The sequence below is a fragment of the Sesamum indicum genome, linkage group LG4 (genome assembly GCF_026168435.1).
Source record: "Sesamum indicum cultivar Baizhima isolate 11 linkage group LG4, ASM2616843v1, whole genome shotgun sequence".
Taxonomy (NCBI): Eukaryota; Viridiplantae; Streptophyta; class Magnoliopsida; order Lamiales; family Pedaliaceae; genus Sesamum; species Sesamum indicum.
The window spans coordinates 21,824-37,334 of record NC_142660.1 but is presented as its reverse complement, the minus strand read 5'-3'; the positions used below and the strand labels follow the sequence as shown (position 1 = coordinate 37,334).

Genomic DNA, 15,511 nt, shown 5'->3' with positions numbered 1-15,511 from the left:
ATGGTATGCTCGGCAACTCACCGGAACGGCGCCGGATTTCTAGAGAGAAGGTGCGATGATTTTAGGGCGAAAACGGGTGGAAACCGGTGGCTTAGGAGGGCGCATACGGCTGCGTCTGGCGTCGGTTCAGTGAACAACTTGCATGGTTGTGACGGTCTTCTCGAGGCGCATCTGGTGGTGGTGCACGTGTGGAGTTACGAGCCGATCAAATTTTCCGGCGGCGCCACGATCGATGTGGTGGCGGGCTGTCAGAATCCGGTGGTGGTGAGGCAGATTGGATGGTGGTTGGTGGTAGATGAGTACGTGTGTGTAAATCTCACACAATTCTAGTGAGAAGGGAGAGAATTTGGCAGTGTTCACAATTAGTTTAAGGTTTAGGGTTTAGGATTTTTTTTTTATAAAAGCACCCGAGGGTGGGGGAGGCTTTTTGTGGTCCCGTCCCATTTTCATTAAAAAAGAACAACAGGTAGCATTAGAAAATAAAGTAACGAAACACAACAAGAGGAGTACTACTCCTTTACATTGTCACATGAAAACAAGTTTTTTTTGTTACTTCTGATGGAACTGCTCTCCTTCCTCTGTGTCAAGCGGGTTGCGATTTAGGTGGCGGCGTCCGGCGGCCGTTCAGTGCGAGGTTTGCATGGCTGTAAGGGTCTTCGCAAGACGCATCCGGTGGTGGTGCGCGTGTGAAGCTACGCACCTAACAAAATTTACGGCGACCGGCCGGTGGCGGCGCGGCTGTCTGTTGGTGCTGGTGGTGAGGCTGAAAGAGTGGTGGTTTTTGTGGTGGTGTGTGGTGGAAGGCTAATGTGTTTAAATCTCACACAATTGTAGTGAGATGTGGAGAGAAATGGTTTAGGGTTTAGGGTTTAGGGGTTTAGGGGGTTAGGCGTTTAGGGGTTTAGGGTGATGATAAATCTAGTCACGAACGCACACATCATAAGTTAAAAGAGCCGGTGATGATAACCTCCATTTCCAGTCTCTGTCTTCATGCCTCCACTTCATTCTGCACTGGCTGCAGATTCACCTTCCTTCGCCTTCCCCTAGGCCTTCCAGTCTTAGAGATGCTTGGGGGGCCAGCTGGAGGCTTCGGTTTTTTGGGGGCAGGTGGTGCATTGGGATCCTTCCTTGGACGGCCCCGAGGCCGAGGAGCGGCAGCTACGGCGCCAGCGGGAAGGGGTTCCTTCGGCTTTGGGGGGCGGCCACGGTCGCGTTTCTGTGGTGCATCTGGGCCGGGCTTAACATAGTTGTTCTTGATGAACAGAAGCTGCCCACTGTCCTTCATTCTATTCAAGTGATGTGACAACAGATCTGCGTGGCCGGCAGGCATTTCGCCGTATTTGGACTCCATGTATTTGGATATTGCTGACTTGTTCGCACCCTCAGTTTGTTTCAGAGCATCTAGTGCTTCCATAATCAGTTGTGGGTATGGAGGAATCGAAGGAGGTTTGTTGAGCTCTTCCGTCGCCATTGAAGCTAGCTGCCGAGCAGCAAGATTAGTGAGAGAAAAAACCCCAGAAAGAGAAAAAAAAGGAAAAGATCTGTGGGTTTGGGGTTAGGGTTTCGGGTTTAGGGTATTGGGTTTAGGGTTTGGGGTTTGGGGTTTGGGGTTTTGGGGTTTGGGGTTGGGGTTTGGGGTTTGGGGTTTGGGGTTTGGGGTTTGGGGTTTAGGGTTTAGGGTTTAGGGTTTAGGGTTTTTTTTTTCTTTGCAAAAGTTCAGCTTAATACAAATAACAAAAAAGCTTGAAATCAGTGATTAGACAAGCACGCAAAATTTAAATGGTCCTAATTCTGAATGTCTCAACAAGATATGCTGATAGTTTATGGTAGCAATCATCACTACATGAACAAGAGAGACAACCTCATAAAACTGAATTCTACCATTATCAACTAAATTGACTACTACACCTCACTCCTCGTCATCCTCATCTCCATCACCACCAGAAGCCTTTTTAGTAGCTGCTTTCTGGTTCTTTCTCTTCACTCTACCAGGACGACCACCACCGAATGGACTTGTGAGCGAGAAATCGATATGCTTCTGGGGATCCACCCTAACCATGAACGAGGGCATGTTGACAACTTGCCTTCCAACCCTGATATGCCTTTGCCTGATGAGCACTCTAGCATGGTGGATAGACTTAGCCATACCAGCCTTGAACACTAGAGTTTGGAGGCGGTGCTCAAGGAAGTTCTCAACAGTGAGGGCGAAAACATAATCAAGCTTGTTCTGGCTCCATCGAGCAACCCATACCGGTTCATCCTCCTCAGAAGGGCTTCACCTTCAAAAATACGACGAGGATCTTTCTCATCAAGGGTCAAAAGCATCCTTGCATTATTCCTAATGCGGCTCCGGGCATACTGAACCCTCTAGAGCTCCCTCTTGCACCTAAGACCATATTCTCCAACAAGTTTTAGCTCAGCATCCAGTCTCTCATAGGGACGACGAGGCTTCTTAAAAGTCTTCCCATAGTTGCGGTAAAAGGAAACGTGCACCAATGTTCTCCGCCTGCTGCCGTCGACGCCCTCAGCCCGATCTCCTCGTAATCGTAGTAGAAAGGAAGGACTACGATTTTGGTTTAGGGTTTAGGGTTTAGGGTTTAGGGGTTTTGGGTTTGGGGTTTAGGGGTTGGGTTAGGGTTTAGGGCTTAGGGCTTAGGGGTTAAGGGGTTGGGGGTTGGGGGTTGGAGGTTGGGGTTTGGGGTTTTGGGTTTGGGGTTTGGGTTTGGGGTTTGGGATTTTGGGTTTGGGTTTTGGGTTTTGGGTTTTGGGTTTTGGGTTTAGGGTTTGGGGTTTGGGGTTTGGGGTTTGGGGTTTTTTTTTTTTTTCAAGCGAAACATCATTTCATTAAAGGAACATTGAACTCCATACATTCAATTAAAACCACAAACCCTTTAATGAAAATCAGAAAGCTACAACAAATGTACACAAAATCCTAAACCTAAAGACGACCTCAACCACCAAAGCCGTAAAGTGTACGGCCTTGCCTCTTGAGTGCATAAACCACATCCATGGCAGTAACAGTTTTGCGGCGGGCGTGTTCGGTGTAGGTAAGAGCATTACGTATGACGTTTTCCAAGAAAATCTTCAGAACGCCACGCGTTTCTTCGTAGATTAATCCGCTGATTCGCTTAACGCCGCCTCGATGAGCCAACTGGCGAATGGTCGGCTTTGTTATTCCTTGAATGTTATCACGTAGGACCTTGCGGTGGCGCTTAGCTCCGCCCTTTCCCAAACCCTTGCCGCCCTTGCCCCGTCCCGGCATTTTTCTGCAATTCGAAAATCTTTCCTAATCTTGTTTTAGGGTTTATGGTTTAGGGTTTAGGGTTTAGGGTTTTTTTTTTTTTAGTCAAAACACCCGAAGGTGGGAGATGCTTATCGGGGTCCCCATCCTATCTTCATTAAAAAGTAAATAACAGATGTTTTACAAAACACTTGAGAAACCAGAGGAGTACTACTCCTAAACATTGTGAAACAGAAAATAGTTAAAAGTTTCTAAGTGGTTGTAGTGATCCAGTGCGTGCAACGATGTCTGTATTTTCGTGGCGGGGTTGGAGAAGCAAAGAACTGTTCTCTTTCCTCGATCTCAGCTGGATTACTGTTCAGCGAGCAAACTGGATCCTGGATCTTCACCGGCCGTGGGCTATCCGGGTTAACATCATCGTCTTCCCCTTCTGATTCATCAGTTTCATCCCATTCCTTTTGTGGTGGAGTAATCATTCCAAAAAGTTTCAGATTTTTGAACAGTTCAGAGGCCTGCGGAAGGTTAACCCGTTTCTTCCTCATTTGGATTTCCACTCCCCCAATCGGAGGATACACAACACCAACAACCAGATTATCGGAAGGCAAATTAGTCTCCAAAATATTTTTCACAGAACTAACAACAAGATTATCTGCAGGTAAATCACCCATTTTTCCAGCCTCACAGGGAATATTAACTTCATCAGCAGGAACAGAAAATTCATTGACGCTAGTCATAGTTTCAGTTTGGTGCTCAGCGTGGTACCTGGTGTCCTTAGCAGGTTGAAGCTGTTCTGGCTGGTCCCTCGTCTTTGAACTCTCACCAACTTCCTGAACAACTGCTTGGCCCGCTCCACTTCCACATCAACCCTCTTCCTCTGCTTCCGGGGAGGTGGCTTGGGAGCATCGTCTTTTGAATAGCAGTCTGAGTCTCGGTGTCCAACATGTTTGCATAAGGAGCAGAAGTTTGGGATATCCTCGTACTCAATACGCTGAACAATAGTTGCCCCACAAATCTGGATTTGAAAATCCTCAAGGCGCGGTTTGAGAAGATCCAACTCAATGCATGCCCTTGCCTTGGAGAGCTTGGACTGATTGAGTGTGGCATCGTCAATCTGCAGAGGAGTTCCAATCATGCTCGCCACCGTGAATAGAACTTCCTTGCGGAACATATGTGCTGGCAGCTCTGGGAAACTAACCCAAACTGGTACAATTGATGACTCTTGAGACGGAGTGAAAGTAGGAGTCCACTTGAACATGCGCATTGGGTACCCCTGGATATACCAAATGCGCCGCAACCACAGACGAGTATAATCTGCTTCACAAGATAAGGAAATTAAGACATGTCTGCTGTTCAGCATACTAATCGTGAATTTATTTTTTATGCCAGTTCCCGCGATCGTTTGTGCAGCATGCTGTATGAGGGTGCTCCATGCGAAAATTTTCCGACGAGCGTGAATCTGAATGGAGCTGCAAGGATTTGGGTCTCGACGTCTGTAAACTGCAATGTTGGACCATTGTCTCCCGTCAAAACTTTTCCAAAAGCGGCCGAAGGCGAGTCCGCAGGGAAATATTTGTGATGTGCCAATTTTGCAGTTTTCGAGGCTTGTGGAGGCGCCACAACTTCAGCAAATGATTTCTTCGGAAGGATCGACGTCGGGATCGAGGACGCAGGCTGCTGAATTGGTTGGGTTGACCGAGTTGACCGGGTCAGACTCGGTCAACTCTCTTTCACGGTCGCCGGCAGTAGGTGGAAGTTTCAGGCTGTTCTCCGATGGCCATTTCTGACCGGACGGTTGGGTGCGCCATGGCCAGGCGAGGCCAATGGTGGTGCTCCGCCACTAAACTGCGGTTTGAAGATCGGCGACGGCGGACGGAGGAGAAAGGAGAGAACTTCGTGTACCGGTGATGAAATTCAATGAGACAGGTCTCAGAAGACTCGCCGTTAAGAGGCAAAGCGAACGCTGGTGGTCCACGACCGTGGGTCTGCTTGTCGACGGCGAATCGATGGAAAAACGTGGCGGTGGTCGTGGACTTAGCCCATCACCTACAGTGGATGAAACCTCAAATTGTTTGAGGGGAATTGTAGAACTCATCAAGATGATCAAAATGGTATACAACACGGCCGGCAACTCGCCGGGAAACGGCCGGATTTTTAGAGAGAAGCCGGCGGCGAATCTGGGGCGATTTGGGCGCGATTTCTGCAACTTCGTCGGGCGCGTACGACGGCTTCCGGTGGCCGTTTAGTGCGAGACCACCATGGATGTGATGGGTTTTCAGAGGCGCATCTAGTGGTGGTGCGCGTGTGGCTTCACTCGCCGGTGGAATTTTTCGGCGACCGGCCGTCGGCGACGCCACAGTGGAGGAGGAGGTGGGCTGTCTGTTGGTGGTGGTGGTGAGTCTGAAAGGGTGGTGGTTGGTGGTGGAAGGTTTAGTGTGTTAAATCTCACACACTTCTAGTGAGAAGTTGAGAGAATTTGCCAAGTGGGTTTTTTAGGGTTTAGGGTTTAGGGTTTGGTTTAGGGTTTAGGGTTTAGGGTTTTTTTTTTTAATTAAAACACCCAAGGGTGGGGGAGGCTTTTTGGGGTCCCCATCCCATCTTCATTAAAAACGGAACAACAAGTAGCATTACAAAGTAAAAAGCAGTAAAATATAAAAGGAGTACTGCTCCTTTACATTGTGATACAACAAAAAGTTTAAAGGAGCAATGCGGTTGCAGCGGCACAGCATCAAAATTGCCTGATGCGACATCTGTTTCTCTCAGGCCGGGCTGGAGAGGGAACAAAGAACTGCTCTCCATCGTCGATCTCAGCCGGATTAAGGTTCAGTGAGCACTCTGGATCCTGAATCTTCAGCGGCCGTGGGCTACCCAGGTTGATATCATCGTCTTCCCCTTCTGATTCATCCGTGTCATCCCAAACATTCAGTTGTCGAACAATAACTCCAAAAGTTTTAAGACCTCTGAATAGTTTAGAGGCCTGTTGGAGGTTAATCCGTTGCTTTCTCGTTTGCATTTCCATCCCCCAATAGGACAATACACAGCACCAACAGCAAGATTATCGGCAAGCATATCACTCTCCAAAATGTTTTCACCGTGTGTAGTACAGTTATCATTATCCACATGCTCATCATTCTCCAAAATGTTTTCACCGTGTGCAGTACAGTTATCATTATCCACATGCTCATCATTCTCATCATGCTTACCATGTTTACCAATATCAACATTGTCATTAGAGAGGTTAGTAGAGTACCTGCTTTTGGAGCATTCACCCCTCTCAAGTGCGTTAGCTTTCCCAGGCACAACCTGTTCCTCCGTTCCCATTGTCTCCTTTCCTTTTGACTTTTTGGCTCGTGGAGGGGGGCGGGGGGCATTGCCCATTGTGTAACACTCCAAGTTGTCGTCACCGATGTGTTTACAAAGGTTGCAATATTTTGGAAGCTGCTCATATTCCACTTTTTGATGAATTGTGACTCCATTGATTTATAGGTTAAAACCCTCCACAAGTGGTTTGTTAAGATCAATCTCAATGCTAATTCTAGCGTTAGAGAGCTTGGGTTGATTCAACGTGCAGTCGTCGATTTGAAGTGGTGTTCCTATCATGTTTGCTACCGCAAATAGAGCATCCTTATGAAACAAATGAGCTGGGAGTTCAGGAAAACGTACCCAAACCGGAATAATAGAGGATTCCTGAGCCGGTGTGAATGACGGTGTCCATTTGAAAATGCGCATCGGAAATCCTTGAATGTGCCAAATTCTTCTCAGCCAAAGATAGAAAAAGTCGGATTCGTTGGAGAGACAAATAAGTACATGCTTGGCATTAAGCATACTGACGATGCAAGTGTCGGAATTGAGGTTTTCCATGAGAGAATTTACCAACCCTAAACCCTAAACCCAGACGGTTTAGGGTTTAGGGCTTAGGGCTTAGCGCTTAAGGCTTAGGGCTTCGGGCTTTGGGCTTAGGGCTTCGGGCTTAGGGCTTAGGGCTTTGGGCTTGGGGCTTGGGGCTTGGGGCTAGGGGCTAGGGGCTAGGGTTTAGGGGTTAGGGGTTAGGGGTTAGGGTTAGGGGTTAGGGTTAGGGTTTAGGGTTTAGGGTTTAGGGTTTAGGGTTTAGGGTTTTTTTTTTCTTAGTCATAACACCCGAAGGTGGGGGATGCTTATCGGGGTCCCCATCCCATCTTCATTAAAAATAAAGCACAGTTAGAATTGCGGTTTAGGGTTTAGGGTTTGGGGTTTGGGGTTTGGGGTTTGGGGGTTAGGGTTTGGGGTTTGGGGTTTGGGGTTTGGGATTTGGGGTTTCGGGTTTCGGGTTTCGGGTTTTGGGTTTTGGGTTTTGGGTTTTGGGTTTGGGTTTAGTGTTTAGGGTTTAGGGTTTGGGGTTTGGGGTTTGGGGTTTGGGGTTTAGGGTTTAGGGTTTAGGGTTTTTTTTTTGAAATAGGGGAATTGTCGGGATCCCCATCCCTTCTACATGGCCACTCAACCGTTCTACATGGCCGACCACTCAGCCTTCATCGACAGACGCTGGACAACCAACTAGTCTTAGAGTCCTAGGTGTAGGTCTTTTATTGCTTTGTTTCTGCTTTGTTATTTGCTTTCTGTTGTTTAGATTCCTCAAGGGGACGTTACGCCTCTTGAGTTGCAAATTTCAGCTTTCCTAGTGTCTAGTGTAGACGATAGGATTTATTTTTTTAAGCCTATTATAGGGGGGAATGAGTTCAAGAAGCTTGGTTTAGTAACGTGTTGGAGTCCCCCTCAAGGCGAACCCCTTGCTCTAGCATCGTTGATCATTGTATACGCATTTTTCAGTTCAATGCAATTTGGTTTTCTGAATCCGCGTGCGCAATTTACGATTTTGTGATTTGTTCCTCCCGACTCTGATATATTCGGCGCGCTGCATTAGTGCCGAGCGGAGGTATTGGCGGACGTAGTCAGCGGACTACTAGCCACACGATGCGCTGTGTGATAGGCGCCTCGTGAGAGGTGGTATCAGAGCCTCGTGCCACGATGGGGCCGAGGCGCACCGCTACTGCTGCGAAGGCATCGGGGCAAGATCCGGAAAGCCCGCGACATGCCGCAACTTCATCCAGCGAGAGAGCTGAGAACCCGGAGGACGGACACTCCCGATTGGAGGAATTGGAGACGAAGGTCTCTTCCCTAGAATCTGAGATCACGGTGCTGAATTCGGAGTTGGACGAGTGTCGGCACGTGATTCAGGAGATGGCTGGCGTATTCGGAAACGACAGCATTGCCGATATGCGGCGTGACATGGAGCAGATGTCCATTCAGATTGGATTGCTCCAGCGTGCGGTGGGTAGCACGCCTATGGTTGCTCACGACCCCGGTGCTAGGCTTCGAATACCAGAACCGAAGGCCTATAGCGGTGAGCGTGATGCGAAGGAGGTCGAGAACTTCCTCTTCGACATGGACCAGTACTTCCTTGCGGCAGACGTGCGGGACGAGGCAAGGAAGGTTGCGACTGCGACCATGTACCTGACTGGTGACGCAAAGCTGTGGTGGCGGACCAAGTTTGCGGAGATCCAGGCACATCAAATACAGCTCGACACGTGGGCTCTTCTACGGGAGGCGATCAGAGAGCAGTTCTTCCCCGAGAATGTGGAGTACAATGCCAGGAGGGCATTGCGAAAGCTTGAACATACAGGTTCCGTGCGGGAATATGTCAAAGCTTTCTCAGCGATGATGCTGAACATCCGAGACATGTCGGAGGCAGACAAGCTGTTCACTTTCATGGAAGGCTTGAAACAGTGGGCGAGAAACGAGTTGCAGAGGCAACGAGTGACTGATTTGAGTTCGGCTATTATAGCGGCCGAATGCTTGGCAGATTTCAACCTGGAGACTCAGAAGGATAGGCAAGCGACGCCTAGTCCTGAGCGGAGTAAGTGGAATGGGATGAAATCGTTCAGAAATAATTTCAGCAGAGGTGGGGGAGACCAAAGGCCCCACTCTCAGAATGGCTCACAGAGCGGTTCAGACAGGAACAGGCCCCAGGAGAACAAGCAGGGAGCACCCGAGAGGAGGAGAGGGTGTTTAATCTGCGATGGTCCGCATATGTATCGGGATTGCCCGAAGAGACAGGTGTTGAATGCATTGGCAACGACCTTTACCGACAAGGTGTCGTCCTCAAAGAGTGTGGAGCCACAAGCAGAGGCAGGTGGTGAGAATGACACGGAGGAGGATGAGGACAACTTGGGGGCCGTGAACCAATGGTGCAACACATTCTCTACGGTGGCGGCAAAGAGAGTTGTGCCACCCCTGGCGAAAAAGACCATCCCGGCTCTTACTGTGGAACAGCCGGAGAAGAAAGAAGAAGAAGTTCAGCCCCGGATTCCTAGGAAGAAAGGGTTGATGTTCGTGGATGTGAAGATTCATGGCAAGCCGATTCGAGCCATGATCGACACTGGAGCCTCTCACAACTACCTTGCGAGCGCCGAAGTGGAGAGACTCGGGCTCGTGTTGGAGAAAGGAGTTGGGCGTGTGAAGGCGATCAACTCGGCTGCACAACCCATTGCCGGTGTAGCCAAGTCTGTGCTGATTAAGGTTGGTGCTTATGAGGGCAAGACCAATCTTTCTGTTGTGGCAATGGACGACTTCAAGCTTATCCTTGGGCTTGAATTTCTACGGGATACACGCACTGCTGTCTTACCTCATGCCGATTCGCTGATGATGTTGGGGGCGAAGCCGTGTGTCATTCCTACCTTGGCCGGACGTACTGGAGAGAAGAACTTGTCGGCCATGCAGTTTGAGAAGGGGCACAAGCAGGATGAGATCTCCTACTTGGGTACCCTTTGTTTTGAAGAGATGGAAGAGGTGTCAGGGCCCACCCCGGGCGGTAGTAAGGAACTGTTGGGGGAGTCTGAAGACGTGATGCCAGATGAGCTGCCTCGGAAGCTACCACCGAAGAGGGCAGTGGATCACGAGATTGAGTTGGTGCCTGGCACGAGACCGCCCGCTAGGGCACCGTACAGAATACCGCAACCTAAGCTTGTGGAGCTTAGGAAGCAGTCAGCAGATACCTTGAGCCGCAGGGCGGACTTGGCGAACTTGGAGTCGATAGCAGCGCTCTCTTCTAGCGCGGCTGCTATCTCTACGAAGGATCAGGTGCGGGAGTTACTACCGAGAGATCCCGTGGCGCAACGCCTGATTCGGCTTGTCGAGCAGGGCAAGGCTCGACACTTTTGGATCGAGGATGGATTGCTGATGACCAAGGGAAACCGCGTATATATTCCGAGAGGCGGGGACCTACGGAAATCACTTCTTTCCGAATGCCACGACACACTTTGGGCGGGACACCAAGGACAGGAGCGCACGTTTGCTTTGGTGCGGAGGGCCTATCATTGGCCACAGATGCGGGACGATGTCGAGACGCATGTCCGCACTTGTTTGATTTGTTAGCAGGACAAGGCAGATCATCAGAAGAAGGCCGGTCTGCTGCAACCACTTCCCATCCCAAAGCGTCCATGGGAGAGCGTCTCCATGGATTACATCTCTGGATTGCCCAATGTCGAGAACTTAGGCTCTATCATCGTCGTGGTAGATCGTTTATCAAAATATGCTACATTTATCGCAGCACCCAAACACGTTACAGCAGAAGGGACAACTCATCTCTTTTTCAAGCACATCGTCAAGCATTGGGGACTGCCAAAAGATATTGTCAGTGATCGTGACTCCCGTTTCACTGGCATCTTCTGGACCGAGTTGTTCAAACTCCTCGGGTCCACACTTTCCATGAGCTCGAGCTATCATCCACAGTCCGATGGTCAGACAGAACGCTTTAATTCTATGTTGGAGGACTACCTTCGGCACTTTGTGCGAGGTACGCAGAAGGATTGGGTGAAGCTCCTGGATGTCGCTCAGCTGTGTTTCAATGCTCAAAAGAGCTCTTCGACTAACAAGAGCGCTTTTGAAATCGTCACTGGGCAGCAGCCGCTCCTTCCTCACACTCTTGACATCCCACAAAGTGTGAGATCCCCTCTTGCTCGAAGTTTCTCCCAGGATTGGAAGCAGAATGTTGATATCGCTAAAAGTTGCCTGGAGACAGCTCAGAAGCGGATGAAGAAGTATGCAGATCAGAATCGCCGCTTCGTTGAGTTCAATGCGGGAGACCTGGTGCTGGTGAAGGTCCCGAATCCGAGATTGTCAAAGTCATCAAGGGGGAGAGATCCTCGGTTGATGCAGAAATATGTTGGTCCTTTGCCGGTCCTTAGGCGTATTGGGACGGTAGCATACAAGGTGGAGCTGCCGCCGTGGTGGAAGATCCACAACGTCTTCCATGTCAGCCAATTGAAGAAGTATTCAGCAGACAGGGAAGACGATACCCGCAATCAACCCAGCCGCCCACAACTCGAATTGAAGAAGATGAAGGAGAAGGTGGCTGAAGCGATCCTAGATCACCGAGTGACGAGTACCGCGAAGAAAGACCACACAGAGTACTTGGTGAAATGGAGGGGATGCAGCAGCGAGGAGAACACTTGGGAGCGAGTGACGAACCTAAAGGCGTTTCTACCCCTTGTCGAAGCGTACCCGTGAAGTTGAGAGGATTTGGCAAGTGAAGAATAGGTTTAGGGTTTAGGGTTTAGGGTTTAGGGTTTGGGGTTTGGGGTTTGGGGTTTGGGGTTTGGGGTTTTGGGGTTTTGGGGGTTTGGGGGTTTGGGGGGTTGGGGGGTTGGGGTTTGGGGTTTGGGGTTTGGGGTTTGGGGTTTGGGGGTTTGGGGTTTTGGGGTTTTGGGGGTTGGGGTTTGGGGTTTGGGGTTTGGGGTTTGGGGTTTGGGGTTTAGGGTTTAGGGTTTAGGGTTTAGGGTTTAGGGTTTTTTCTTTTTTGGTCAAAACACCCGAAGGTGGGGGATGCTTATCGGGGTCCCCATCCCATCTTCATTAAAAAGTAAATAAATGAAGTCTTACAAAACACTTAAGAAACCAGAGGAGTACTACTCCAAAATATTGTGAAACAGAAAATAGTTAAAAGTTTCTAAGTGGTTGTAGTGGTTGTAGTGATCCAATGCGTGCAACGATGTCTGTATTTTCGTGGCGGTGTTGGAGAAGCAAAGTACTATTCTCTCTCCTCGATGTCAGCCGAATTACTGTTTAGCGAGCAAACTGGATCCTGGATCTTCAGCGGCCGTGGGCTACCCAGGTTAACATCATCGTCTTCCCCTTCTGATTCATCCGTTTCATCCCATTCCTCTAGTGGTGGAGAAATCATTCCAAAAAGTTTCAGATTTTTGAACAGTTTAGAGGCCTGCGGAAGGGTAACCCGTTTCTTCCTCATTTGGATTTCCACCCCCCCAATCGGAGGATACACAACACCAACAACCAGATTAGGCAAATTAGTCTCCACAATATTTTCCACAGAACTAACAACAAGATTATCTGCAGGCAAATCACCCATTTTTCCAGCCTCACAGGGATTATGAACTTCATCAGCAGGAACAGAAAATTCATTGACGCTAGTCATAGTTTCAGTTTGGTGCTCAGCGTGGTACCTGGTGTCCTTAGCAGGCTGAAGCTGTTCTGGCTGCTCCCTCGTCTTTGAACTCTCACCAACTTCCTGAACAACTGCTTTGCCCCGCTCCACTTCCACAGCAGCCCTCTTCCTTTGCTTCCGGGGAGGTGGCTTGGGAGCATCACCTTTTGAATAGCACTCTGAGTCTCGGTGTCCGACATGTTTGCATAAGGAGCAGAAGTTTGGGATATCCTCGTACTCAATACGCTGAACAATAGTTGTCCCACAAATCTGGATTTGGAAATCCTCAAGGCGCGGTTTGAGAAGATCCAATTCAATGCATGCCCTTGCCTTGGAGAGCTTGGACTGATTGAGTGTGGCATCGTCAATCCGCAGAGGAGTTCCAATCATGCTCGCCACCGTGAATAGAACTTCCTTGCGGAACAGATATGCTGGTAGCTCCGGGAAACTAACCCACCCCGGTACAATTGATGACTCCTGAGACGGTGTGAAAGTAGGAGTCCACTTGAAAACGCGCATTGGGTACCCCTGGATATACCAAATACGCCGCAGCCACAAGCGAGTATAATCTGATTCACATGATAGGGAAATTAAGACACGCCTGTTGTTCAGCATACTAACCGTGAATCTGTTTTTGATGCCAGTTCCCGCCATCAGTTTGTGCAGCATGCTGTACGAAGGTGCTCCATGCGAAAATTTTCCAACGAGCGCGAATCTGAATGGAGCTGCAAGGATTTCAGTCTCGGCGTCTGTAAATTGCAATGTTGGACCATTGTCTCCTGTCAAAACTGTTCCGAAAGCGGCCGGTGGCGAGTCCGTAGGGAAATATTTGTGATGTGCCGATTTTGCAGTTTTCGAGGCCTGTGGAGGTGCCACAACCTCAGCAAATGATTTCTTCGGAAGGATCGGCGTCGGGATCGAGGAAGCAGGCTGCTGGAATGGTTGGGTTAACTGGGTTGACCGGGTCAACTCGGTCAAAGGAGGGTTGACCGTTGACCGAGTCAACTCGGTCAAAGGAGGCTCAAGGACGACGGCTGCCGGAGGAGAGGCTGCGGCCGGAGCTCCAATGTCGATTTCTGGGCGGACGGGAGGCTTCTCCATGACGAGGCGACTGCAATGGTGTAGCTCCGCCTGTGAACCGACGGCGGACGACGGCGGAACGGCGGTGCGACGGGCGGCGATCGCGCGAACGGGAGATTTGCAAGAACTCGGCACACAGGTGATGAAACTTGACGAAACCGGTCCCAATCGACTCGCCTTGAGGAGAGGATTCCAACCGTGGTGGTCCGCGACCGTGGGTCGCCGTGACGGCGGCGAATCAACGGCGGAAGTGATCGGCGGTCGAGGACTTAGCCCATCGTCGTGCGTGTATGAAACCTCAAATTGTTTGAGGGGAATTGTAGAGCTCATCAAGCCGATCAAAATGGTATAAAACACGGTCGGTAACTCGCCGGGAAACGACTGAATTTTTAGAGAGAAGCCGGCGGCGAATCAGCGGCGATTTGGGCGCGATTTCTGCAACTTTGACGGGCGCGTACGGTGGCGTCCGGTGGCCGTTCAGAGCGAAACCACCATGGTTGTGACGGGTTCTCAGAGGCACATCTAGTGGTGGTGCGCGTGTGGCTTCACTCGCCGGTGGAATTTTCCGGCGACCGGCCGGCGGCGGCGCGGCGGTGACGCCGCGGAGGAGGAGGAGGTGGGCTGTCTGTTGGTGGTGGTGGTGAGGCTCAAAAAGTGGTGGTTTGGTGGTGGAAGATTTAGTGTGTTAAATCTCACACACTTCTAATGAGAAGTTGAGAGGATTTGGCAAGTTGGTTTAGGGTTTAGGGTTTAGGGTTTGGGGTTTGGGGTTTGGGGTTTGGGGTTTGGGTTTGGGTTTGGGGTTTGGGGTTTGGGGTTTGGGGTTTGGGGTTTAGGGTTTGGGGTTTGGGGTTTGGGGTTTGGGGTTTGGGGTTTAGGGTTTAGGGTTTAGGGTTTGGGGTTTGGGGTTTAGGGTTTAGGGTTTAGGGTTTAGGGTTTAGGGGTTTGGGGTTTGGGGTTTGGGGTTTGGGGTTTGGGGTTTGGGGTTTGGGGTTTAGGGTTTAGGGTTTTTGGGTTTGGGGGTTTGGGGGTTTGGGGTTTGGGGTTTGGGGTTTGGGGCTTGGGGCTTGGGGCTTGGGGCTTGGGGCTTGGGGCTTGGGTCTTGGGGCTTGGGGTTTAGGGTTTAGGGTTTAGGGTTTAGGGTTTAGGGTTTAGGGTTTGGGTTTGGGGGTTTGGGGTTTGGGGTTTGGGGTTTGGGGTTTGGGGTTTGGGGTTTGGGGTTTAGGGTTTAGGGTTTAGGGTTTAGGGTTTAGGGTTTAGGGTTTAGGGTTTTTTTTTTTTTTTTTTTTAAATTAAACACCCGAAGGTGGGGGAAGCTTTTCGGAGTCCCCATCCCTTCTTCATAGAAAATAAAGCAAAGTCAACGTTACAATATAAAATCAACAAAAACATAAAAGCAGGAGTACTACTCCTTTACATAATTATAGGACATCAACCATTTTGTTTCTTTCACTTTTCCTTGATTCGGTCTGTCTTTATTCTTGGACCGCAGGAAGTACTCCTCTGTTTCATTACTCGAAGTTTTAACTCTGTATTCTTGACCAAGTACTCCGGCAATCTCTCTACGATGAAATCATTTCTAGGCAGTTTGTCCGGGGTTGCCAGCTCCAATAATAACTGCTCAACCGAGTCTGCAGGGTTGCAATTGGTAGAGCAAGGTGGATCGCAGATCTTCAATGGCGTGGCATCGATAACCAGAGTCTCCCCCTTATCTGAAT

General features: G+C 49.7%; 2 protein-coding genes and 2 pseudogenes across 3 annotated transcripts; 1 reads left to right on the top strand and 3 right to left on the bottom strand.

Moving 5' to 3' along the window:
- Positions 1-924: 924 nt before the first annotated feature.
- LOC105155244 (HMG-Y-related protein A pseudogene) lies at positions 925-1,536 on the bottom strand (annotated as a pseudogene).
- A 214-nt stretch (positions 1,537-1,750) lies between these two features.
- LOC105159764 (small ribosomal subunit protein uS4-like) lies at positions 1,751-2,510 on the bottom strand (annotated as a pseudogene).
- Positions 2,511-2,811: 301 nt separating this feature from the next.
- LOC105159618 (histone H4-like) lies at positions 2,812-3,280 on the bottom strand. 2 transcript variants are annotated; one of them, XM_088879900.1, is made up of 2 exons: positions 3,218-3,262; positions 2,812-3,166 (listed from the first exon to the last, which is right to left on the bottom strand). In XM_088879900.1, the coding sequence occupies exons 1-2, from the start codon at positions 3,260-3,262 to the stop codon at positions 2,951-2,953; spliced, it is 261 nt and encodes an 86-aa protein (XP_088736026.1). In that variant the 3' UTR covers positions 2,812-2,950. The 2 variants fall into 2 exon arrangements, with proteins under 2 accessions (XP_088736026.1, XP_011075035.2); XM_011076733.3 differs by having other exon boundaries at positions 2,812-3,280.
- Positions 3,281-8,239: 4,959 nt separating this feature from the next.
- LOC148788222 (uncharacterized) lies at positions 8,240-11,822 on the top strand. The gene is made up of 3 exons (XM_088879619.1): positions 8,240-10,570; positions 10,649-11,686; positions 11,769-11,822. The coding sequence occupies exons 1-3, from the start codon at positions 8,240-8,242 to the stop codon at positions 11,820-11,822; spliced, it is 3,423 nt and encodes a 1,140-aa protein (XP_088735745.1).
- Positions 11,823-15,511: the final 3,689 nt, after the last annotated feature.